The sequence below is a fragment of the Trachypithecus francoisi genome, unplaced genomic scaffold (assembly GCF_009764315.1).
Source record: "Trachypithecus francoisi isolate TF-2019V2 unplaced genomic scaffold, Tfra_2.0 Lachesis_group15, whole genome shotgun sequence".
Classification (NCBI taxonomy): domain Eukaryota; kingdom Metazoa; phylum Chordata; class Mammalia; order Primates; family Cercopithecidae; genus Trachypithecus; species Trachypithecus francoisi.
The window spans coordinates 114,753,556-114,777,373 of record NW_022681460.1 but is presented as its reverse complement, the minus strand read 5'-3'; the positions used below and the strand labels follow the sequence as shown (position 1 = coordinate 114,777,373).

Here is a 23,818-nt window from a genome sequence, read left to right as displayed (position 1 = left end):
CCCAAACCCTAAAAGCATCTCCAGGGCAGGGACTGGACGAACAGAACTAGGCACGATTTCTGGATGCGCCTGACCCCACAGCGAAGTGTGTCCGAGGCCTGTTGCGGGTGCGGCCAGCAGGCCCTTCAGAGGGGCGGGGCTGGCACCATCTCCTGCCCAGGTTGAACTGGGCCCTCCTCTTACAGGTGCTGTGCTTCCATAGCCGTGCCGGGATGATGGGCAGGGCCTGGGTGCTCTCACACCCTTGCTTGGCTCCCCTGCCAGCACCTGTCCCTCAGATGACTCCAGAAGCTGCCCCTGGCCCACTAGGGTTCAGCCCTTGGGCCGCCTCCTGGCTGCGTGCACTAGAGGCTTCCAGAGCCAACATCCTGGCAGGAAGGCCTCACGGCCACCTCAGCCATGTGACCGTCCACTTCGCACACCAGGGCCCCACCCACCTGCATTCTTGGACTTTCTCCCAGAGCCACATCCTTGGAACCCCCTGGAACCAGGCCCATAGGAGAAGGAGCCAACATGGGGGGGCTGCCCCAAGGACGGGTGAAGGCCCCCCGAGACCCCTAGAGGAGGACAGCCACAACAAACCTGCATCTGGGGCAAGTCTGGTAAGGCCTGGGGGACCCCTGTTCTCAAGGCCCCTTTTGGGGTCTGCCCCTCCTGCCACCTTGAGCACACAAAGGCACCGCTGACAGAGCCCATGTGGGATCAGTGGTGTGGACACAGCAAGCCTTTCTCACGGGCTCAGAGTGGTCAGCATTGCAGGTGGGAGCAGAGCCCTGACTCACTGACTGCACAGACTGGACAGACGCACATGGTGGAGACTCACACTGCAAGCTGACGCACCTCGCACATCTCAGCACCTGCAGCCCCGACCCTGCTCAAGCCAGGCCTGCAGGGACCAGCCAGTTCCATGCCGGGCGGGGCCAGGGGCACCAGGGGCAGGGGTAGGTCTCTGCCCCACAAGGGGCCTGGTCATGACACCTGTGTGGATACAGGGCTGGCTGTGCCTAGGCCTCCAGCCGGGCCTGTTGGTCACTTGTCATCATGCTGGACAGCCAGCGTCTCCTTTGATGGAGATGGGAGAAGGCTCTAAGGCAGCTTGGAGTCTGATGCCGTGGGACCCTCTCCTGCCACAGCTGCTTCTCAGCGTGGTACCTGAGCTCAGGCCCCAGGACGGCGGCTCTACCATGGGACCTGGCTTGGGACGCCCGGGCTGGGGTGGGCAGGACCAGGAGGACCCTCAGGACGCACGTACTCTGTCTCGGAGAGCTCCATGTCCGACACGGCTGGTACCACGCGCAGCACCGGCGCGCACGCTGGCCTGACGCAGGCGCGTCCCCGCCGCATAACCTCCTGCACATACCTAGGGAACAACCCGCGTCAATGGTGGCTGCGCCGGCGGCCACCAGCCCTGGGGAGGGAGCCTCGACCAATGCTGCCACGCAGGGACAGACGGAGCATGAAGGGGTTGTACAACCTGCCCAGCGAAGGCTCCAGTTTGCAGGGTGGACAAGACACCGAACCCCCTCCTAGGCCTCAGTGGTGCCAGACACTGCAGCACACTCCACACTCATGATCTGGGGACCAACCCCCTGTTCCCTAGACCGCACTGGGGGGAGCTTCTGATCTGGGGTCCTGGGATCCTACCACCTCATCCCCTCTGGTGGGACGCCATCTCCTCCCGAGAGCCTGTCCTTGGGTCTCGGGCATGAATTCCCCACCGATGGCGTGGACACTGGCTCTGGGGTGTGGCAACTCTGTCTGCACCTCAGGGAGGCTGAGAGCCCCCCGGCACCACAACTAAGACCATCCTGGGGCAGCACGGCAGCTCCTCTCACGTGGCACCTCCACTGGGGTGCACTGGGCGACCCTGATAGTAGTTTCTACTCTGACAGCCCGACAGGGCCCAGCACCCGATCTGCCTCTGGGCCCTCACTCCAAGTCTGCACAGCTTCTCGCAAAAACGTATGTCCCCTGGACAGACAAACCCAGCAACTCTGGGTTTCCCCATGTGGGGATGCTGGAGCCCAGCAGCCAAACAGGGGCAGGAAGGTCATATCTCAGAACGGCGGCAGTGGTTCCACGGCTCAGCGGGCATCCCCTGCCATCATGTAGAGCCTGTGGGTGCCCGGGGAAAGGGCAGATGCAACCCGAGAGACCCCTGCTCAGCCCAACAAGGGGGCTCAGGAAGCCCCGGCAGGAGAGTCCACACAAGCCCAGGGCCTCGACCCTGCTGCACATGATGCTCACCACCAGCTCATCTGCCAGCCCAGTCACACGTCCAGCTCCGAGCACCACACACCACAGCCCGGTCACACGTCCAGCTCCGAGCACCACACACCACAGCCCGGTCACACGTCCAGCTCCGAGCACCACACACCACAGCCCGGTCACACGCCCCAGCTCCGAGCACCACACACCACAGCCCGGTCACACGTCCCAGCTCCGAGCACCACACACCACAGCCCGGTCACACGTCCAGCTCCGAGCACCACACACCACAGCCCGGTCACACGCCCCAGCTCCGAGCACCACACACCACAGCCCGGTCCACGTCCCAGCTCCGAGCCCACACACCACAGCCCGTCACACCCCAGCTCCGAGCACCACACACCACAGCCCGGTCACACGTCCAGCTCCGAGCACCACACACCACAGCCCGGTCACACGCCCCAGCTCCGAGCACCACACACCACAGCCCGGTCACACGTCCCAGCTCCGAGCACCACACCACAGCCCGGTCACACCCCAGCTCCGAGCACCACACCACAGCCCGTCACACCCCAGCTCCGAGCACCACACACCACAGCCCGGTCACACGTCCCGCTCCGAGCACCACACACCACAGCCCGGTCACACGTCCCAGCTCCGAGCACCACACACCACAGCCCGGTCACACGTCCAGCTCCGAGCACCACACACCACAGCCCGGTCACACCCCAGCTCCGAGCACCACACACCACAGCCCGGTCACACCCCAGCTCCGAGCACCACACACCACAGCCCGGTCACACGTCCCAGCTCCGAGCACCACACACCAGGCTCCTGCATGACACGGGGCTCTGGCTCCTTGTTGGCTTAACAAGATCACAGGGTCACAGACGTTTGGCCACAAAGTGATCACCCTTTGGGTTTGAGGTAACTGTGACCCTCTCTGGCCCCAGGGCTGTCATTAGGCTGAACCTTTAATGACTTGAGAGACCACACAGGCTTTCGGCTGGGAAGGGTCTGAACCCTGATGCTGGTTTGGCAGAATAGGGGCCCTGGCCCCAGCCTCCCTCGAGTGGCACAGCCCCAAAGCTGGTGGCCCAGGAGGTGGGCCTGGACCTCAGGCCCCAGGTGACCCAAGGTGGACAGGAGGAGCTGGTGACCTCTGAAGACAACCATGGCCTCTGTGACCACAGCCCCAGGGCCTGGGTGAGTTCACAGAGACCCTGATGTGTGAGGAATTCCAATGACCCAGGATGGCCGAGAAAACTGGCCTCATGAGCAAGCTGAAAGTGGAGAAGGCAGGTTCTGGCCTGGAGCAAAAATGCTGCCTGAACAAAGAGGCAGCCTCCCTGCAGCCGAGGCAGAAGCCAGCCTGCTCTGGGGAGAGAACAGGGTCTGGCTACTGGGGCCCAGAAGGCCAAGGAGGGCTTAGCGAGGAGGGGCTGTGGGCTGGACATCCAGGATGACAGCTCTACATCTGCACAGGTTTCAGAACCACGTAGCTTTCCAACCGTGTAGAGCCACTCAGGGCTCTTGGGGTGTGATTGTCAAGAGGCAGCCGCCATGCCTCCAGGACCCCTGCCTCAAAGCCCAGGCTGCCCAGCAGTCAGCAGCCTCTGGCTGGGACCAGTGTTCCCCACACACTGGGGCCCTGCAGCCTCCCTGCAGACGCGGCTCCCCTCCTCGAGAGCAGCGAGCACAGAGGCTGCGGGTGTGTGACAGCTCCGGCCCCAGCCCTCCGTCCACCACAGGGTCGCCTGCCACATGGCCCCTCAGTGGTTCTCAGTGGAAGGAAGGGCCCAGTATGGCTGGGCGACACCAGAGGACCGTTTTCCCCTGAAGACCTCAGGCCCTGGGGAGCTTCAGCCCCAGGAATGGTGCTGTGGTAACTCCCAAGACCCACCCCACCCCACGATGCGGCCGTACCTCTGTTTGGAGGGTGCCCGGCTGGCTCTCTTTTCTTCCTCCTCCAGACGTCGGCGCGCCTCCTCCAGCTGGGTTAGGGGGTTGGGAGCTGGGTGGGGTGGCATCGTGGGGTCTTGGATGAAGAGGTGGGAGGGCTGCACGGAGGTCCGGAGCTGAGGGCCGGTCCAGGGATGCACGGCCCCGGGGCGCTCAAGGGACAAGGGTCTGGAGTTCTCATGGGGCTGTGGCTTCCTTGTCCCTGAGGACCTTGGGGAACAAGAGAACAAGCTGTGGCTGTGGCCAACACCCTGGCCAGGTGGCCCGGTGGGGCTACACGTATCTCTTGAGGGCAGCCTCCTTGAGGGGTAGGATGGGATAGGCTACTGGGCCTGGCCACCAAGACACATGGACGTCCTCCTCAGACCACACAATAAAAACATCCCGGCCGGGCACAATGGCTCACGCCTGTAATCCCAGCAGTTTGGAAGGCTGAGGCGGGCGGATCACCAGAGGTCGGGAGTTTGAGATCAGCCTAACATGGTGAAACCACGTCCCTACTAAATATACAAAAGTAGCCGGGCGCCTGTAATCTCTGCTACTCTGTAGGCCAGGGCCGGAGAATGGCTCGAACTGGGGAACTGGAGGTTACAGTGAGCCGGGATCATGCCACTGCACTCCGGCCTGGGTGACAGAGTGAGGCTCAGTCTCAGAAAAAAAAGAAAACAAAAAACCATCCCTGATTTGCCTGTAATCCCAATACTCTGGGAGGCCAAGGTGGGCGGATCGCCTAAGGTCAGGAGTTCAAGAATAGCCTGGCCAACATGGCGAAACCACGACTCTACTCAAAAAATACAGAAAATTAGCCAGGTGCGGTGGTGGATACCAGTAACTCCAGTTACTTGAAAGGCTGAGGCAGGAGAATTGCTTGAACCTGGGAGGCAGAGGTTGCAATGAGCTGAGATTGCACCACTGCACTCCAGCCTAGGCAAGAGTGAGACTCCATCTCAAAAAAAAACAAAAAAAAAAAACAAAAAAAAACTGACCAGGTGCGGTAATCCCAGCACGTTGGGAGGCCGAGGCAGGTGGATCACCTGAGGTCAGGAGTCCAAGACCAGCCTGGCCAACATAGTGAAACCCTGTTTCTACAAAAATACAAAGTTTACTGGGCATGATGTTGGGTGCCTGTAATCCCAGCACTCTGGGAGGCCGAGGCGGGTGGATCACCAGAGGTCGGGAGTTCGAGATCAGCCTAACATGGTCACTCCCTCCGCCGTCTCTACTAAAAATACAAAAATCAGCCGGGCATGGTGGCACACGTCTGTAATCCCAGCTACTCAGGAGGCTGAGGCAGGAGAATTGCTTGAACCCGGGAGGGGAAGGCTGCAGTTAGCCAAGACTGCACCACTGCACTCCAGCCCGGGGGGCAGAGCTAGACTCTGTCACAAAAAAAAAAAAAAAAAAAGGCCGGGCGCGGGGCTCAAGCCTGTAATCCCAGCACTTTGGGAGGCCGAGACGGGTGGATCACGAGGTCAGGAGATCGAGACCATGCTGGCTAACACGGTGAAACCCCGTCTCTACTAAAAAAAAAAAAAACTAGCCGGGGCGAGTGGTGGCGGGCGCCTGTAGTCCCAGCTACTCGGGAGGCTGAGGCAGGAGAATGGCGTGAACCCGGGAGGCGGAGCTTGCAGTGAGCTGAGATCCGGCCACTGCACTCCAGCCCGGGCGACAGAGCGAGACTCCGTCTCAAAAAAAAAAAAAAAAAAAAAAAAAAAGGCGGGCGCGGTGGCTCACGCCTGTAATCCCAGCACTTTGGGAGGCTGAGGCGGGCAGATCATGAGGTCAGGAGATCGAGACCATCCTGGCTAACACGGTGAAACCCCATCTCTACTAAAAATACAAAAAATTAGCCGGGCGAGGTGGCAGGCACCTGTAGTCCCAGCTACTCCAGAGGCTGAGGCAGGAGAATGTCATGAACCCAGGAGGCAGAGCTTGCAGTGAGCTGAGATTGCGCCACTGCACTCCAGCCTGGGTGACAGAGTGAGACTCCATCTCAAAAAAAAAAAAGATTCGAAGGCCAGGAGTGGTGACTCTCATGCCTGTAATTCCAGCATTTTGGGAGGCCAAGGTGGGAGGATCGCTTGGGCCCAAAAGCTTGAGACCCACCTGGGCAACACACTGAGACCCCCATCTCTACAAAAAATGAGCCAGGCATGGTGCTGTGCACCTCCGTTCCCTCAGGAGTCCCAGAAAAACGACGAGCCGGTCCCCATCCCAGGCGGCACCGACGGGGACCCCAAGGCCTCGTGGGACGGGTTTCCAACACAGGCAGAAGCGCTGCACCCCAGGCACTCAGCTGCCTCAAAAGTTCTCACCAAGTAATGTGGAGGGAGGTGCACCCTGGCTAGGGTCTGGGGGGGGGGGGCGGCAGATGAGGATCTAAGACCGAGAAAGCTGGGGCCACCTACCCACCAGGGCCGACACTTCCCAGCTGACCTGCCTCTGACCACGACGGGAAAGTGGGGGGCACCACCTCCTTGGGGCCCCTGGCCCTCCTGCTGGGTTCCGGGCACGGGTGCAGGCCAAGGAGGCGAGCAGGGGCAACACCAAGACCGGCCCGGCGGGCAGCGGCAGGGACTGGACCTGTGGTGCCAGGGCCTTGCTCCACACCATATACGAGGCCTCTGCCCTGCTGGGAGGAGAGTAGTGCTCAGGCTATACAAGAGCCTTTCCCAGCCCTCAGCAGGACGGCCCGGTGTGAGCACAGAGGGCTTCTCTATGGGTGCCCTGGGAGTGATGGTCAGCGGTGGCCTTCCCAGGTGACTTAGGTCATTCTCATGTGGGGGTGAGACTGGAAATGACCTCCCGAGAGCATCTGTGCTGCCTGTGGGGTGACAGCCATGTTGGCTTCCCTCCTGCTCAGGGCTTCAGGGACAGTCTCTCTGGGGACACGAGGTTTTCCTCCTGGAGACTTGGGGCCTCCGTCCCAGGCCCAGGGAGCCTGCTGGAGGATGCCCAGGAGAGCGCCACAGTGATGCCACAGTGAGAGGGGAAGTGTGAGGCGTCAGAGGCGACACTGGCTGCACACACTGGAACTGTGTGGAAGTGGCAAAGCAGGCCCCACGAGGCTGGCTGTGTGTGGGGGGGTGCTCACCCGTGGCCGGTCCTGCGGTGCCTGCTGATCTCCTTCTCTCCCTCAATGATCCACTGCATGATCTTCTGGTTCTTCTCTGCATCCTCCGAGGCACCTGGCACCTCAGCGCTGGCGCTCTTCCCTGACTCGGCCTTCTTGGCATTTCTTTTGCATGCCGTGGCCGCCTTCCCACTGCAAAGGCAACAGCAAGAGTGGCGAGTCGCCCTGGCCTCCCGTGGCTGAGGCTGTGCCCCTTCCCTGTCTGTCAGGCCCCCACCCGGCCTCTGTAAGGCTCCCGCGGCGCAGCAGCTGCCTGCTGGCTGTCCTGGTGCTGCCCGGGCTGTTTCCTCTTTAAACACACAGGCGCTCACTGCTCACCCCCTGAAGACTGAGGGTCAGAGTGGGAGCCGGGGTCGGGCTGTGGCCCCTGATCTTCATCTCCCACCTGAGGTCACGGCGTGGACTCCCCTGACCCAGGGTCCAGCCCACTCCCTCCAGCAGAGGGGGCTCCTGCCTGTTGCGGGTGGTCCTGGATTTCTTGAGTTTTACAGGGAGATTCTGGCCTTCAACAGGGACACAGCCTCACCCCAAGCCCCCTCCTCACTGACAGGCACACGCTCACCTGTGGGCCAGGCCATCGCTGGCGTTGGGGGCAGCGCCCACACTCTCTGAGTAGCCTCGGGACTTTGCCCCATGGCTGTGTGGTTCCGGACCCCATGTGAAGCTGCTCTGGGCCCTGCGGGCAGCCTCGGCCTCCACCTGCTCCTTGGGCCGGGCTGTGCTGTGGTGGACGTGGTGGTGAACGTGTCGGTGGTGGTGCAGGCCGGCTGCGTCCAGCTTCACCCCTGACTTGGGCGCATGCTTCCCGTGCCCTGAGGCGGCACTCCCCAGTGCCACCGGCATCTTGGCCATGTGCCCACTGTCCGGGGAGCGGTGGCCAGGCCCAGGTGACTGGCGGCCAGGTGTCCTCAGCACACGCTGTACGTGCTCGTCCAGGATGCTCTCGGGGTTCTCCTCGTGTGCATCCCGGAGCCCAGCACAGCCCACGTCCACACAGCGGGGTGGGAAGTGGTGCCAAGCAGGGGCAGGAGGCAGCTTGTGACATGGCCCTGGGAGCCCTGAGGATGGATCGCCGTCCTCACCTTCCTCCTCCTGTGTGGGGACAAGCAGCACCATCACCTCTCAGCACCAGCTGCACACTTGGGGAAAACAGAAAGCATCAGACCTGGCCCAGCAGCCCCCAGCGATGCCGTCCCAGCCCAGGGTGGCTGGGAGCCCCACCCCACCGGTCCTGTCCCTGAGGATGGAGAGGCAGGATGGGGCACAGACAGAAGGAACGGAGACAGCAGGGCCTCAAGAAATGCAGTGTATGTGTCGGCTGTGGGCGGAGCTCTGCAAGGATTTAGTTTAGTTTTATTCCTTTTATGAGACAAGTTCTTGCTCTGTTGCCCAGGCTGGAGAACAGTGGTGTGATCACTGCTCACTGCAGCCTCCGCCTCCCGGGCTCAAGCGATCCTCCCACTTCAGCCTCCAGAATAGCGGAGACCACAGCAGTATGCCACCGTGCCCGGCTAATTTTTTTGTATTTTGGGAACAGATGGGATTTTCACTATACTGGCCTGGCTGGTCTCGAATGCCTGAGCTCAAGCAATTTGCCTGCCTTGGCCTGTATATATATATACGCACACACATGTTATATGTGTATATATATGTTATACATATATAAGTTACCCAGGCTGGAGTGCAATGGTGCCATCTTGGCTCACTGCAACCTCTGCCTCCCAGGTTCAAGTGATTCTCCTACCTCAGCCTCCCAAGTAGCTGGGACTACAGGTGTGCGCCACCACGCCCAGCTAATTTTTGTATTTTTAGTAGAGACAGGGTTTCACTATGTTGGCCAGGCTGGTTGCGAACTCCTGACCTCGTGATCCGCCCACCTCGGCCTCCCAAAGTGCTGGGATGACAGGCACGAGCCACCGCACCGGCCTCCCCTTATATTTTAAGGAGAACCTCGCCCTTATACAGAAGGGCTCTTGGCTGTGCACATCCTGTGATGCTTCTTGACAAACTTCCACATTAAGCCAGTGGAGTTTCACTTGATTCTCCGAGTTAACAGAGGGCGAAGCTCATCTGTCAGAGCAAACATCTGATCGCTTTAATTCCAAGTTGCATCTCATATTTATTTTCTCATCTTATTGGATTGACAAACTAAAACAGTGTTGAGCAAATCTGGTATTAATACAAGAGAAAAGGAGGGAACTAAGCTACCACGTATGTATGTATTTATTTATTTAGAGTCAGAGTCTTGCTCTGTCAGCCAGGCTGGAGTGCAGTAGCACGATCTTGGCTCACTGCAACCTTCACCTCCCGGGCTCAAGCAATCCTCCTGCCTCAGACTCCTGAGTAGCTGGGATTACAGGAGTGTGCCACCATGTCCAGCTAATTTTTTTTTTGTATTTTTAGTAGAGATGGGGTTTCACCATGTTGGCCAGGCTGGTCTCCAATCCTGACCTCAGGTAATCCACCGCCCCCTGGCCTCCCAAAGTGCTGGGATTACAGGCGTGGGCCACCGCTCCCGGCCTATTTGTTTTTATTTTTTATTTTATTTTTTGAGACGGAGTCTCGCTCTGTCGCCCAAGCTGGAGTGCAGTGGCACCATCTGAGCTCACTGCAACCTCCGTCTGTCGGGTTCATACCATTCTCCTGCCGTAGCCTCCTGAGTAGCTGGGACTACAAGCACCTGCCACCATGCCCGGCTAATTTTTTTTGTATTTTTAGTAGAGACGGGTTTCACCACGTTAGCCAGGATAGTCTCAATCTCCTGACCTTGCAATCCGGCTGACTCGGCCTCCCAAAGTGCCAAGATTACAGGCGTGAGCCACCGTGCCCGGCCTATTATTTATTTATTTATTTATTTTTATTTGAGACGGAGTTTCACTCTTGTGGCCCAGACTGTAGTGCAATGACACACTCTTGGCTCACTGCAGTCTCCGCCTCCCAGGTTCAAGTAATTCTCCTGCCTTAGCCTCCTGGGTAGCTGGGATTACAGGCACCCACCACCATGCCCAGCTACATTTTTTGTATTTTTAGTAGAGACAGGGTTTTACCATGTTGGCCAGGCTGGTCTCGAACTCCTGACCTCAGATGATCCACCCGCCTGGGCCTCCCAAAGTGCTAGAATTACAGGTGTGAGCCACCGCACCTGATCACGGTGGTGCGATCACAGCTCAATGCAGCCTCAACCTCCAGGGCTCAAGCGATCCTCCTGCTTCAGCCTCCCAAGTAGCTGGGACTACAGGATACCAAGCCTCATTAATTTTTTCTTTTTTTTTTTTTTTTTTGTAGAAATGAAGAATCTCACTATGTTGTCCAGCCTGCTCTTAAACTCCTGGCTTCAAGTGATCCTCCCGTCTTGGCCTCTCCAAGTGTTGGGATTACGGGTGTGAGTCACTGTGCCCAGCCTACCTCTGTATTTTAACATAAACAAACCCCCCAACGTTTAGCACCAAACTCTCACACATGCAGAAGTGTCCAAACGCAACTGAACAGGCATGCCCCAGAGCTGGTGTGCGCTTGGCTGTGGGCACCTGCACGGGGGCTGAGGGTGAAATATGGTACTACAGAGGACAGACAGACGCTGGAGCAGAGCCGGAGGCAAGGCAGGTGGTGGGCATCCCCGGGTGGATGTGGCTATGCTGCCTCCCTTTCCTTGTTTGTGTAGGACTAAAAGGCCTGGGCACTCTGGGGAGAATTCTTAACCGAGGGTCTTCCCAGGGACTAAAAGTGTTTTAATGTTTGATGCTGTTCGCCACCTTGGTCGAGGTCTGCATTGGCAGGAATTCCATCATGGGGCTGTGAAATGTTACCGATTAACTTAACCGTTCAGCTAATGGTTTTCGTTTTCCTCTTTGTACTTCAATTTCCCAATTTTTTTTTTTTGAGACGGAGTCTCGCTCTGTCACCCAGGCTGGAGTGCAGTGGCCGGATCTCAGCTCACTGCAAGCTCCGCCTCCCGGGTTTACGCCATTCTCCTGCCTCAGCCTCCCGAGTGGCTGGGACTACAGGCGCCCGCCACCTCACCCGGCTAGTTTTTTGCATTTTTTAGTAGAGATGGGGTTTCACCGTGTTCGCCAGGATGGTCTCGATCTCCTGACCTCGTGATCCGCCCGTCTCGGCCTCCCAAAGTGCTGGGATTACAGGCGTGATCCACCGCGCCCGGCCTAATTTCCCAAATTTTACAATGAAAATAGGGTTTTAAAAAATCTGGAGTTCAGCCGGGCGCAGTGGCTCATGCCTGTAATCCCAGCACTTTGGGAGGCCGAGGCGGGCGGATCATGAAGTCAGGAGATCGAGACCATCATGGCGAACACGGTGAAACCCCGTCTCTACTAAAAATACAAAAAATTAGCCAGGTGTGGTGGCGGGCACCTGTAGTCCCAGCTACTTGGGAGGCTGAGGCAGGAGAATGGTGAGAGGCAGAGCTTGCAGTGAGCCGAGATCGCGCCACTGCACTCTAGCCTGGGCGACAGTGCGAGACTCTGTCAAAAAAAAAAAGAATCTGGAGTTCACGCCTGTAATCCCAGCACTTTGGGAGGCCGAGGCGGGCAGATCACGAGGTCAGGAGATCGAGACCATCCTGGTTAACACAATGAAACCCCGTCTCTACTAAAAACACAAAAAAATTAGCCGGGCGTGGTGGTGGGCGCCTGTAGTCCCAGCTACTTGGGAGGCTGAGGCAGGAGAATGGCGTGAACCCGAGAGGCCAAGAGGCGGAGCTTGCAGTGAGTTGAGATTGCACCACTGTACTCCAGCCTGGGTGAAAGAGCAAGACTCCGTCTCGAAAAAACAAAACAAAGAAAAACAAAAATCTGGCCGGGCGCGGTGGCTCAAGCCTGTAATCCCAGCACTTTGGGAGGCCGAGACGGGCGGATCACAAGGTCAGGAGATCGAGACCATCCTGGCTAACACGGTGAAACCCCATCTCTACTAAAAATACAAAAACTAGCCGGGCGAGGTGGCGGGCGCCTGTAGTCCCAGCTACTCCGGAGGCTGAGGCAGGAGAATGGCGTAAACCCGGGAGGCGGAGCTTGCAGTGAGCTGAGATCCGGCCACTGCACTCCAGCCTGGGCGACAGAGCAAGACTCCGTCTCAAAAAAAAAAAAAAAAAAAAAAAAAAAAAAAAAAAAAAAAAAAGAAAAACAAAAATCTGGGTTATTCCTTTTAGGGAAGGACCACCACTCCCAGGCCCTGGTGGTGCTGGACAGAGCCAGGACTCTGCCGTGCTCCCTGTTGCTGGGACAGAGCCAGGACTCCATGGGGTGGGGAAGCCTTGAGAGTCAGAGGTGAGAGCCACACACTCAGCACCTGCTGCCTTTAACATGTCCTGCCCAAGGCTGGGCACGGTGGCTCATGCCTGAAATCCCAGCGCTTAGGGAAGTTGAGGTAGGAGGATCACTTGAGGCCAGGAGTTCAAGACCAGTGTGGGCAATATAGCAAGATTCCATCTCTACAAAAATTTTTTTTAAAAAAAGTCTCACTCAAAATGTGAACCTGCCCTACCAGAAGCACACACTGCGAATGGCTCAAGGCACAAAGATCAGCAGAAAATTACAGAGGCCAACACGGCAGCAAAACAGCAAAGGCTTCCTTTCCTACGTTTCTTTTGTGAGCACATTTGTTTAAGGTCTGCTAACCTTCACCTGCCATCCAAATGATGATGCTGACATCACAGCCCGTGGACCCAGGTGTGGCCTGCTGACATTTCCGTATTCGTGGCAACTCTGTTCCCAATGTTTGGTTTTCAGACAACAGCCCAGTAAGGCCCCAACGCCACAGACCTCACGTACGCACAGCCAGCCTCCTCAGGGCCGCCACAGAACGCCGTCGGCCTCACGTGCACACAGCCAGCCTCCCCAGGGCCACCCCAGGAAGCAAGGGAGCTGCTCCAGTGACCACCAGGTCTGCAAGGTGAGGCCTCACTCACCGCCACAGGAACCACGTGGCACTGATGCTGGTCCCGCCAGCCCTGGCTAGGTTCAGGATCTTGGAGGACAAATTCCCTGAGTCCTTTCTTTGGGGGACTGTGGAGAAGGTGAACTCGGCACCTGCAGAGCCCTGGAGCTGGCACCACCCACACCTGTGCCCTACGCAGATGAGAGTGACCCTCAGACCCAGGGCCAGGGGAGACAAGAGGATGCAGCTCCACATGGTGGCAAAACAATTCACCGAGAATAAAAAAAATGGCGTGTGTGTGTGACATTTTCACAGAAACCCCTTCATGGAGCTCCACTACCTGCAGCAACCACACCTGCTCCCCGTCATGAATCTCAGCTACGCACCGAGCTGTGTAAGGTCTTGCCGCCATCTCAACACAGTGCCCGGCGCTCAGTTTCCAAGCTGGGTAGCACCAGCTGCACCCTGCGTCCACCCTCATGGTGGCATCTCCAGGCTTCAGGGCACAGCTCACCCGGGTTGTGGGTGAAAGCGTGAGTGCACCAAGGGGTCCCCTGTGGTCTGAGGAGAGCTGAGGGTCTGCATTTTACATCAAGGATCAGGTGAATGGAAATGCTCAAAAGCGTATACGTTTTCTAAGTATTCATATTCACGAATAGTGAAAGAAGAATGAAGGACCCCCGCTCCATAGTGCCCATGTACCTCCCACAGGAATTAATCTGGCTAAGAGAAAAGCAACGGCTTTTTTTTTTTTGAGGCAGGTTGCTCTGTCACACAGGCTGGAGTGCAGCGGCACAGCCTCGGCTCAGTGTAGCTCAAGTGATCCTCCCACCTCAGCTTCCTGAATACCTGGGACCAAAGGTGTGTGCTACTGTGCCCGGCTAATTTTGAAATGTTTTCTAGAGACAGGAATTTGCCACGTTGCCCAGGCTGGGTTCAAACTCCTCGGCTCAAATGCTTCACTCGCCTCGGCCCCCCGCAGTGTTGGGGTCACCGGTGTGCACCGCCTGTCCAGCCCACAAGGGCAGCTCCGCAAGTGAGACATCCAGGTACGAAGGGGTCTCCAGAGAAACCCCAGACGGCCTGCGCACTGCCAGGAGCGCACACGGGGGTGGAGCCACAGAAGTTTGCGCCATTCGCAGCGGGGAGGAGCCTGGCCCCGCCTCTTCCTGGGTGGAACCTGGGATTCAGTTTGCCAGGCAGGAAGCACGCTGGCAGAACTCTGGCTTGGTGGGAAGTTTCTTTTTTTAAGGTAGAGTTTCACTCTTGTCACCCAGGCTGGACTACAGTGGCTCAGTCTCGGCACACAAGCCTCCACCTCCCAGGTTCAAGCGATTCTCCAGCCTCAGCCTCCTGAGTAGTTGGGATTACAGGCGCCCGCCACCACACCCAGCTAAGTTTTGTACTTTTTTTTTTTTTTTTTTTTTTGAGACGGAGTCTCGCTCTGTCGCCCGGGCTGGAGTGCTGTGGCCGGATCTCAGCTCACTGCAAGCTCCGCCTTCCGGGTTCACGACATTCTCCTGCCTCAGCCTCCCGAGTAGCTGGGACTATAGGCGCCCGCCACGTCGCCCGGCTAGTTTTTTGTATTTTTTTTTTTTAGTAGAGACGGGGTTTCACAGTGTTAGCCAGGATGGTCTCGATCTCCTGACCTCGTGATCCGCCCGTCTCGGCCTCCCAAAGTGCTGGGATTACAGGCTTGAGCCACCGCGCCCGGCAGTTTTGTATTTTTCATTAGAGATGGTGTTTCGCCATGTTGGCCAGGCTGGTCTGGAACTCCTGACCTCGGGTGATCCACCCGCCTCAGCCTCCCAGAGTGTTGGGATTACAGGTGTGAGCCACCGTGCCTGCCTGTTTCCCTTTTTACCTTTTCACCCAATAAACTCTGTCCTTCTCACCCTTCAAATTGTCTGTGAGCCTAATTTTTCGTGGCCACGTGAAAGGGACCTGTCTTAAGCTGAACTAAGCAAAGAGTCCTACAACACAAGTGCCTAGAAGCTCGTGCACCATGGCCCTCAAGGAACCAAGAGTGACCAGGAGGTGGTGCAACTTCTCAGGCCTCGCAGCCCGAGTGCGTGTAGAAAAAACTCCTGCATGCCACTAGCCCTTCCTGCTCTGCACGTGCTCATCCCAATTGCCGGTCTCATGGGGTGAAGAAGTTGAGATCACCTGCTGCAGCCTCAGCTTGTGGCCCTGCTACCCACGAAGGACCAGGTACAGCAGGCAGCTGTGTCACCCCTGGCCCCTTCAATGCGGGTGACCAAGGTGTGTCTCTGGGCCTCTGAGGGTGGGATGGGGCCGCTGGACATCCCATCCTGAGCTGGGGCTCGGCTGCAGAGAAAGGGGCATGGGGGATTGAGCAGGGAGGCCTCATGGGTCAGCAGGCCTCGGCCAGCCCTGGGCATCCCTGCAAGGAATCGGGGCCAAAGCTGTCCTGAACATCAGGACATCCCAGCTGTAAGGGAACAGCAGGACACCACCGAGGCCCACTCACCATGCGCACGCGCTTCAGCCGCTCCTCCAGCTTCTCCTCGGCCTCCCGTGTGCGCTGCACGGCCTCCAGGCGGTGGATGAGCTCCTCAGCAAACTTCTGAGGTTCCACACGGACCTCCTTTGGCACCCGGTACGTGCGCTGCGAGGGAGAGGACTGTGAGGCATGGGGGTTACAAGGTCACTGCCAAAACATTTCTTGGTGAAGGGAAAGAGCGTGTGCTAGCTCTGTTGTATTTTATTTTATTTTATTATTTTTTTGAGATGAACTCTCACTCTGTCGCCTAGGCTGGAGTGCAATGGCACGATCTCAGCTCATTGCAACCTCTGCTTCCCGGGTTCAAGCGATTCTCCTGCCTCAGTCTCCCAAGTAGCTGGGACTACAGGTGCCCGCCACCACGCCTGGCTAATTTTTGTATTCTTAGTAGGGATTAGGTTTCATCATGTTGGCCAGGCTGGTGGCCAACTCCTGACCTCAGGTGATCCACCTGCCTCAGCCTCCCAAGTGTTGGGATTACAGGTGTAAGCCACCAGGCCCGGCCTCTGTTGTATTTTAAAGCAAGAGTTTCCTTTTTCCGCCTTTCAGCTGGGAATCAACTTCCTCAAGGCCCCCCTTTTCCTGTCTGGCTAGTCTGTCCATCATTTCCCCACAGACCCAGGAGACAGGGCTGCTTCTTTCCAGCATCTCCCCACTAGCAGATCAAGAGGCCTGAGCAGGGCAGCTTCAGGACACACAGCCAGTGCTCCCCATCCGCTTCAGAGAAACACTCGAGGAGACGCCCGCAGCGGGTGTGAGCAGAAGACCCCCGAGGCCCCAGGGCAGGGAAGGACACACAGGATTTGCAGGACAGGGGAGGTCTGGGAAAGGCGGGCTTTCTTTTTTAAAAGAATGTAAAGGCCATTCTTTACGTTATAGTAAAGAATATATATAGAATATATATGCTCGGCCGGGCGCGGTGGCTCACGCCTGTAATCCCAGTACTTTGGGAGGCTGAGGCGGGCGGATCACAAGGTTAGGAGATCGAGACCATCCTGGCTAACACGGTGAAACCTTGTCTCTACTAAAAATGCAAAAAAAATTAGCCAGGTGCAGTGCTGGGCACCTATAGTCCCAGCTACTCGGGAGGCTGAGGCAGGAGAATGGCGTGAATCCGGGAGGCGGAGCTTGCAGTGAGCCGAGATCCCGCCACTGCACTCCAGCCTGGGTGACTGAGCGAGACTCTATCTCAAAAAAAAAAAAAAAAAGAATATATAGGCTCACGCCTGTAGTCACAGCATTTTGGGAAGTAGAGGTGAGCAGATTACTTGAGGTCAGAAATTAAGAGACCAGCCTGGCCAACAAAGTGAGACCTCATCTCTACAAAAAAAAATGTTTTTTTTTTTTTTGAGGCGGAGTCTCGCTCTGTCGCCCGGACTGGAGTGCAGTGGCCGGATCTCAGCTCACTGCAAGCTCCGCCTCCCGGGTTCACGCCATTCTCCTGCCTCAGCCTCCCGAGTAGCTGGGACTACAGGAGCCGCCACCTCGCCCTGCTGGTTTTTGTATTTTTAGAAGAGACGGGGTTTCACCGTGTTAGCCAGGATGGTCTCGATCTCCTGACCTCGTGATCCGCCCGTCTCGGCCTCCCAAAGTGCTGGGATTACAGGCTTGAGCCACCGCGCCCGGCCAAAAATTTTTTTTTAATTAGCCAGATGTGGTGGCACCTGTGGTCCCGACTACTTGGGAGGCTGAGGTAGGAGGACTGCTCAAGCCCTGGGAGATCAAGGCTGCAGTGAGCCGAGATCACGCCACTGCCCTGCACCCTGGGTGAGAGAGTGAGACCCTGTCTCAAAATAATAATAACAACAACAATATATCTGCAATGTATTTTACAGTAATGCACCAAACAGCTTTTTAAAAAAATAGAGATGGGGGTCTTGCTTCCCAGGCTGGCCTCGAACTCCCCCCACCTTGGCCTCCCAAAGCACTGGATTACAGGTGTGAGCCACCACGCCTGGCCCTGTGTAACTTCTGAGGGTACTTCATTTTAAATTTCACACTTCAAAACAGCTGCAAAAATAGAACAAGGAATTCCTGTCCACCTTCACCCAGATTCCCCAAGGGCTGACATTCTGCCGTAAGTACTTTATCATCCTCGCACCGGCAGGCACACACACACACAGGCGCACACACACACACAGGCACACACACACGCCCACACACGGGCAGGCACACGCCCAGGCACACACACATACACAGGCACACACACACGCCCACACACCGGCGCACACACACATACAGGCATGCTCACTGCTCTGAACCAGTTAAGAGTGTATTTAACAAAAGCAAGGTCACTCTCATACCTAACCACAGTACAAATATGGATCGTTAAAAAAACTAACCCTGATACAGTAACATCATGTGGCAGATCTTATTCCAATTTTGCCAGCTGCTCCAATAACATCCTTCACGGCAAAACATGCTTTAAAATCCAGGCCACCAGCGTCTAAGCCGTGGAGGGATGGAGCCAGGGACAGCTCCCCTGTGACTGTGAGCAGGGTGGCAGCCAGGAAGAGGGACCCTCCGTGTGTGTGGCCTTCCTGCCCTTCCGCCATGGGCTCTGGTGCAGTCCTGGCTCTGCGCATCCGTTTCTCATCTACACAATGAGAGTAGAAACAGCACCTAACCCTCAGAAGGATGGGGTGAGACGGGACACGGAAGTTACACAAAGGGCCTCCTCCAGGCTCAGATGCTCCATAGTAGACGGGGCTCAGAGAGAGGCTGGCCCTGGAGCCACAGGCTTCACTTCAGGGAACATGGGAGTACGAAGGGGCCAAGGGCACGCCCAGGGTACTGGGTGATGTCTCAGAGCCAGGAAAAGTCACTGCTGGAGTCTGGGCTGTGCCCAGTGTCGGGAAGGGGTCTGTCCCGGAGCCAAGGATGAATATCCAGTGCTTCTAGAAGATGATGAGGAAGGCTGGGGCTGGCACCAGCAGGGACATGAGCCGGTGTGTCCAGATGTGTGGACAGCCGGGCATCCATACAGATGGCAAGGAACTAACAAGCCACCCTTTCCCGCTGCAGCCGGGGCGGAGGCTGGGTGGCTGGGGGGCCATGCTGGCTTTTCCGTGCCCAGTGCTGGGCAAGGCGCAGACGCGGGAGTGGCACACACAGGACTGGGAGCTGCCAGCACTGCAGGGACCACAGATGCTGTGTCTGCAGATAGCCAGAGGCACAGACAGGAGCACTCATGGTCTGAATAGTCAGCACCACAGATACCAAGAGCAGGACGAAAAGCCCATCATCAGGCCCAGAGAGCAGCACGGCTGAGGGGCCAAGAGGAGTGCTCAGGCCGCCACGCAAGCTCCATAAAAAGACTCCAAGGGGGGCCGGGTGCGGTGGCTCACACCTGTAATCCCAGCACTTTGGGAGGCCGAGGTGGGTGGACCATGAGGTCAGGAGATCGAGACGATCCTGGCTAACACGTTGAAACCCCGTCTCTACTAAAAATACAAAAACATTAGCCGGGCGAGGTGGCGGCGCCTGCAGTCCCAGCTACTCAGGAGGCTGAGGCAGGAGAATGGCATGAACCTGGGAGGCAGAGCTTGCAGTGAGCTGAGATCACACCCCTGCACTCCAGCCTGGGCGACAGAGGGAGACTCCGTCTCAAAAAATAAACAAATAAATAAAAATAAAAATAAAAAATAAGACTCCAGAGAGCAGCACAGCTGAGGGGCCAAGAGGAGCACTCAGGCCGCCACGCGAGTTCCATAAAAAGACTCCAGGTGGCCCTGCAGGCTGCATCACCACAGTTCTGAGAACAGCAAAGCTGTCAGAGTCATCACATTTACAGAGAATGGCAGCCTCTCCAGCTTTGGAGGAACAGAAAAAAATACCATAAAGAAAAAACCAAGTAAACGAAAACGTGAAACTTCCAAGTAATTACAAAGGCCAAAGACCATCAGGGATTCTGGAAGCAGATGCGGTGAAGCCACGCCCCCAACCTTCTGGCACCAGGGACCAGTTTTGTGGAAGACAATTTTTCCACGGACAGCTGGTGGAGGGGGGTTTTGGGATGAACCTGCTCCACCTCTCATGGTCAGGTGTTAAAAAGTCTCACATGGGGCCGGGCGCGGTGGCTCAAGCCTGTCATCCCAGCACTTTGGGAGGCCGAGACGGGCGGATCATGAGGTCAGGAGATCGAGACCATCCTGGCTAACATGGTGAAACCCCGTCTCTACTAAAAAATACAAAAAAACTAGCCGGGCGAGGTGGCGGGCGCCTGTAGTCCCAGCTACTTGGGAGGCTGAGGCAGGAGAATGGCGTAAACCCGGGAGGCGGAGCTTGCAGTGAGCTGATATCGCGCCACTGCACTCCAGCCTGGGCGAAAGAGTGAGACTCTGTCTCAAAAAAAAAGAAAAAAAAAAAAAAGTCTCACACGGGGCATGCAGCCTGGGCATCCATGGGTGCAGCCACAACAGGGCTCTGCTCCTATGAGCATCTAAGCTGTTCCCATCCTGCTGTCCCTGCTGCAGAGCCATGGACCCACCAGAGAAACAGCATAGCTTTCGCAAAAGCAAGGCCCTCAACAGAGCAGAAGCGGGCGGTGCAGCCACGGCACGTCCTGCTAGCCCATCGGCTTCCTGGATCTCCCCACCTCGGCTCACCACCATCCTCAGGTCCAATTTCCCAGTGGCAGCAGCGACCAGGCCCCCGGCAGCTGTGCTTGTGATGTGCGTTTCTCACTTGGGTCTCTGGCTGAGGGACTGCCCACCGAAGGTTCCAACCACAGCCCCGCCTGACAGGCCACATGGACTCGATCCAGGTTCCTACAGAGCCTCTGATGAGGTCGTTTGCTGCAGGTTGTTCACACAGAAATGCACAGTGGCCCCCACCCCACCACACAAGGGCCCTCTGGTGGTGCGACATGTGGCAGGGCCTGCTCCTGACTGTGCCTGTCGCCTCTGATGGCTTCATCTTCCCGGTGACTTTGGTTCTGGAAGGTTCTGATGACACCAGGGACTCGCCATTGGCCTCCTCTTTTCTGTCTTGCATCCTGAGAGGTATTTCCAGGTCCACGTTCCAGGCACCAGCGCACTCCTCAGCTTTTGTCCTTCCTGACCCTTCCAAGGGGAGGTTGTCTGCCTGATGCCCCCTCATCCAGAGTCCGAGATGTGCACTTTCTACACATGAAGACTCTGACCAGCACCCCAAAATCGGGGCGCCCCTGTGGACAGAAGCCTTCCACAGGCCTCAGCCCACTCAAGCCCCATCCTCAGGGGCACACAGGGCTGGCCTGGGCCTGTGGTCGCTCAGCTGTCTTGTCTCTTGGGCATCCTTCATCAGGGCGGCTCTGCGGGTTCTGGACGTTTGGGAACTGTGACATGAAAATCAGAGGCCGGTGGCTGTGCAGGAGCCCTCAACTTGGGCTGTGACCTCATCATAGCTTTGGGTCGTGCCTGGCGGGCAGGGCCCCAGATCTTCCAGAGCACACGCACACACGCACGCACCCACACATGGCCTACAATGTCATCCGCTTTTTGTTAAGTAGACACCATGAGTGCCTAGTTTTAACCAAACCTGAGTCAAGGGTTAGCTGGCATCTTCTCAGAAGTGAGAACAAACCAACATCCTTTCTTTTCAACCATAAAGAAATTCCTGACTTGGAAACTGATGTCTGCAGAAAAGCTAAAAGGCTAAGAAATCCTGACCAAGATTTCAATGTCAATGTTGTCAGTGCTCCCAAAATGCCTACTTCCCTGCACAGACACTCAGATGTTCACGTGGTTCACCCTCAGACACCGCGGCTAACAGTGGGTTGAGAACAACCCCCAGTTGAGACTGGGTGCACTGGCTCACACCTGTAATCCCAGCCCTTCGGGAGGCCAAGACGGGCGGATCACGACGTCAGGAGATTGAGATCACCCTGGCTAATACGATGAAACCCCATCTCTACTAAACATACAAAAAAAAACAGCCAGGTGTGGTGGCAGGCACCTGTAGTCCCAGCTACTTGGGAGGTTGAGGCAGGAGAATGACATGAACCCAGGAGGCAGAGCTTACAGTGAGAGCAAAACTCCCGTCTCAAGAAAACAACAACAAAAAAAAAACACCGCTTTTCTCATCTTCCCATAAACATCCTTCCTGTTCAGTCAACCCATCAAAATAAGGACAGATCATTAATCTGTTTATCAACACAGGAGTGCTCTGGAGACAGAGTCAGGCTGTGCTGGGCTCCAGCCGGCACTCAGCTCTCTGACCTGATGCCCAGCCAAGCCCCCATGCCCGAGACTGGGCAAAGGCACCATTATTCTATCCAACAGCGAAAGCCGAGGCAGCTTTAAAATCAAGACATTCACCCAGAGGTGACCCTCGTTCAGCCACAAAAACACCAAGTTTTCCCCAAGCGCTGTGCAGGGCCCAGGTCTGGGCTCTGAGTCATGAGAAAGGCTCCGAGTTCTCCCCTTGAAGGGAAGCACCCAACTTCACTAGGCAAGACACTTCCTACCAGCAGGGAGGCTGTGGCCTCGGGCATGGGGGCTCAGGCAAGACACTTCCTACCAGCAGGGAGGCTGTGGCCTCGGGCATGGGGGCTCTCGAATGAACAGCTCCCTGTGGGCCCTAAATGCTGCCTGAGACTTGATGTCCCCGGCCGCCCTCAGGGACTGGCCACGTACAGATGTTTCTGGGATCACACGCTTACGCCTAGAGGTAAGCTCGGCTCATGGGAAGTCTGGCAAGTGCCTTTCCCGCACACCAGTTCACCAGACCCACGCTGAGAGGGGAGGATGATGGGCTGAGGGCCGCAGAACCAGTACTTACGGGAATGTGAGGTAGGGGCACCCGCCCGTTGACCTGCACGCTCTCCTGCATCTCCCTGCGGTGCTGCTTACGGATCCTGTATGGAGGGATCCCATCCCTGTCCAGAAGAAAGAGGCAGCCGTTAACTCAGAGAGGAGCAGGAGGGCCAGCACTGTGCCAGTAGGGGCTGCCGGCCCGACCGCCAGTCAGCAGGCAATGGTGACGACACCCGTGAGCCGCCACCACTGAGACACGTGCACACGGGTGATGCAGGCACCCCCATGTGCAGGGGAACACGTGCACACTCATCTACACACAAAGGTTCACATGTGACCCTCCCAGCTGGTGTTTACTGGGCACCTCCATAAAGCCTTCTTGTGCCTGCCTGTTCTTTAGGGCCTGACAGCTAAGAGTGGTTTCTACACTTTTAAAGGGTAGGGGAAGAATCTGTGACAGGGACCGCATGTGGCTGCAAAGTCTCACATATTCACTGCCAGCCCTGCATGGGAAACGTTTGCTGGTCCCTGCTTGTGGCCTAGACCATGGTGCAGTGTGCCTGCCTTGGAAGGCATTGCTAAATGGACCAAAAACATTTCAGGGTTTGCACAGTGGGCAGCCGGGACAACCAGCGCCCCACGGAAAGGTAAGAGATGCCAAGGCTGCACACACTGCTTCTCTCCAGGAGCTGGCAGGGCAGTGTGGTCTCTGAGGGAGTCACAAGGTAGCTCTTTCGCAACAGGTTTTTTCTTTTCTTTTTTTTTTTTTTTTTTTTTTTTTTTGAGACGGAGTCTGGGTCTGTCGCCCAGGCTGGAGTGCAGTGGCCGGATCTCAGCTCACTGCAAGCTCCGCCTCCTGGGTTTACGCCATTCTCCTGCCTCAGCCTCCCGAGTAGCTGGGACTACAGGCGCACGCCACCTCGCCCGGCTAGTTTTTGTATTTTTAGTAGAGACGGGGTTTCACCGTGTTAGCCAGGATGGTCTCGATCTCCTGACCTCGTGATCCGCCCGTCTCGGCCTCCCAAAGTGCTGGGATTACAGGCTTGAGCCACCGCGCCCGGCCGCTTTTTCTTTTCTTTTCGAGACCGAGTCTCTCGCTCTATTGCCCAGGCTGGAGTGCAGTGGCGCAATCTTGGCTCACTGCAAGCTCCGCCTCCCAGGTTCACACCATTCTCCTGCCTCAGTCTCCCAAGTAGCTGGGACTACAGGCGCCCGCCACCTCGCCCGGCTAGTTCTTTGTATTTTCAGTAGAGACGGGGTTTCACTGTGTTATCCAGGATGGTCTCAATCTCCTGACCTCGTGATCCGCCCGCCTTGGCCTCCCAAAGTGCTGGGATGACAGGCGTGAGCCACCACGCCTGG

At 57.0% G+C, this 23,818-nt stretch overlaps 1 protein-coding gene across 4 annotated transcripts in view; it reads right to left on the bottom strand.

Annotated features, from left to right (window-relative positions):
• Positions 1-23,818, bottom strand: part of AXIN1 (axin 1) — a 69,138-nt gene that overhangs the window by 2,505 nt on the left and 42,815 nt on the right. The window contains exons 4-9 of one of the 4 annotated variants that reach the window (XM_033236430.1): positions 22,482-22,578; positions 15,687-15,824; positions 7,866-8,395; positions 7,265-7,435; positions 4,135-4,380; positions 1,253-1,360 (exon numbers count right to left, since the gene is read on the bottom strand). In XM_033236430.1, the coding sequence (XP_033092321.1) occupies positions 1,253-1,360; positions 4,135-4,380; positions 7,265-7,435; positions 7,866-8,395; positions 15,687-15,824; positions 22,482-22,578 (1,290 nt within the window). Of the gene's footprint in view, positions 1-1,252; positions 1,361-4,134; positions 4,381-7,264; positions 7,436-7,865; positions 8,396-15,686; positions 15,840-22,481; positions 22,579-23,818 lie in introns of all 4 variants that reach the window. The other 3 variants (XM_033236429.1, XM_033236432.1, XM_033236431.1) reach the window with 3 other exon arrangements.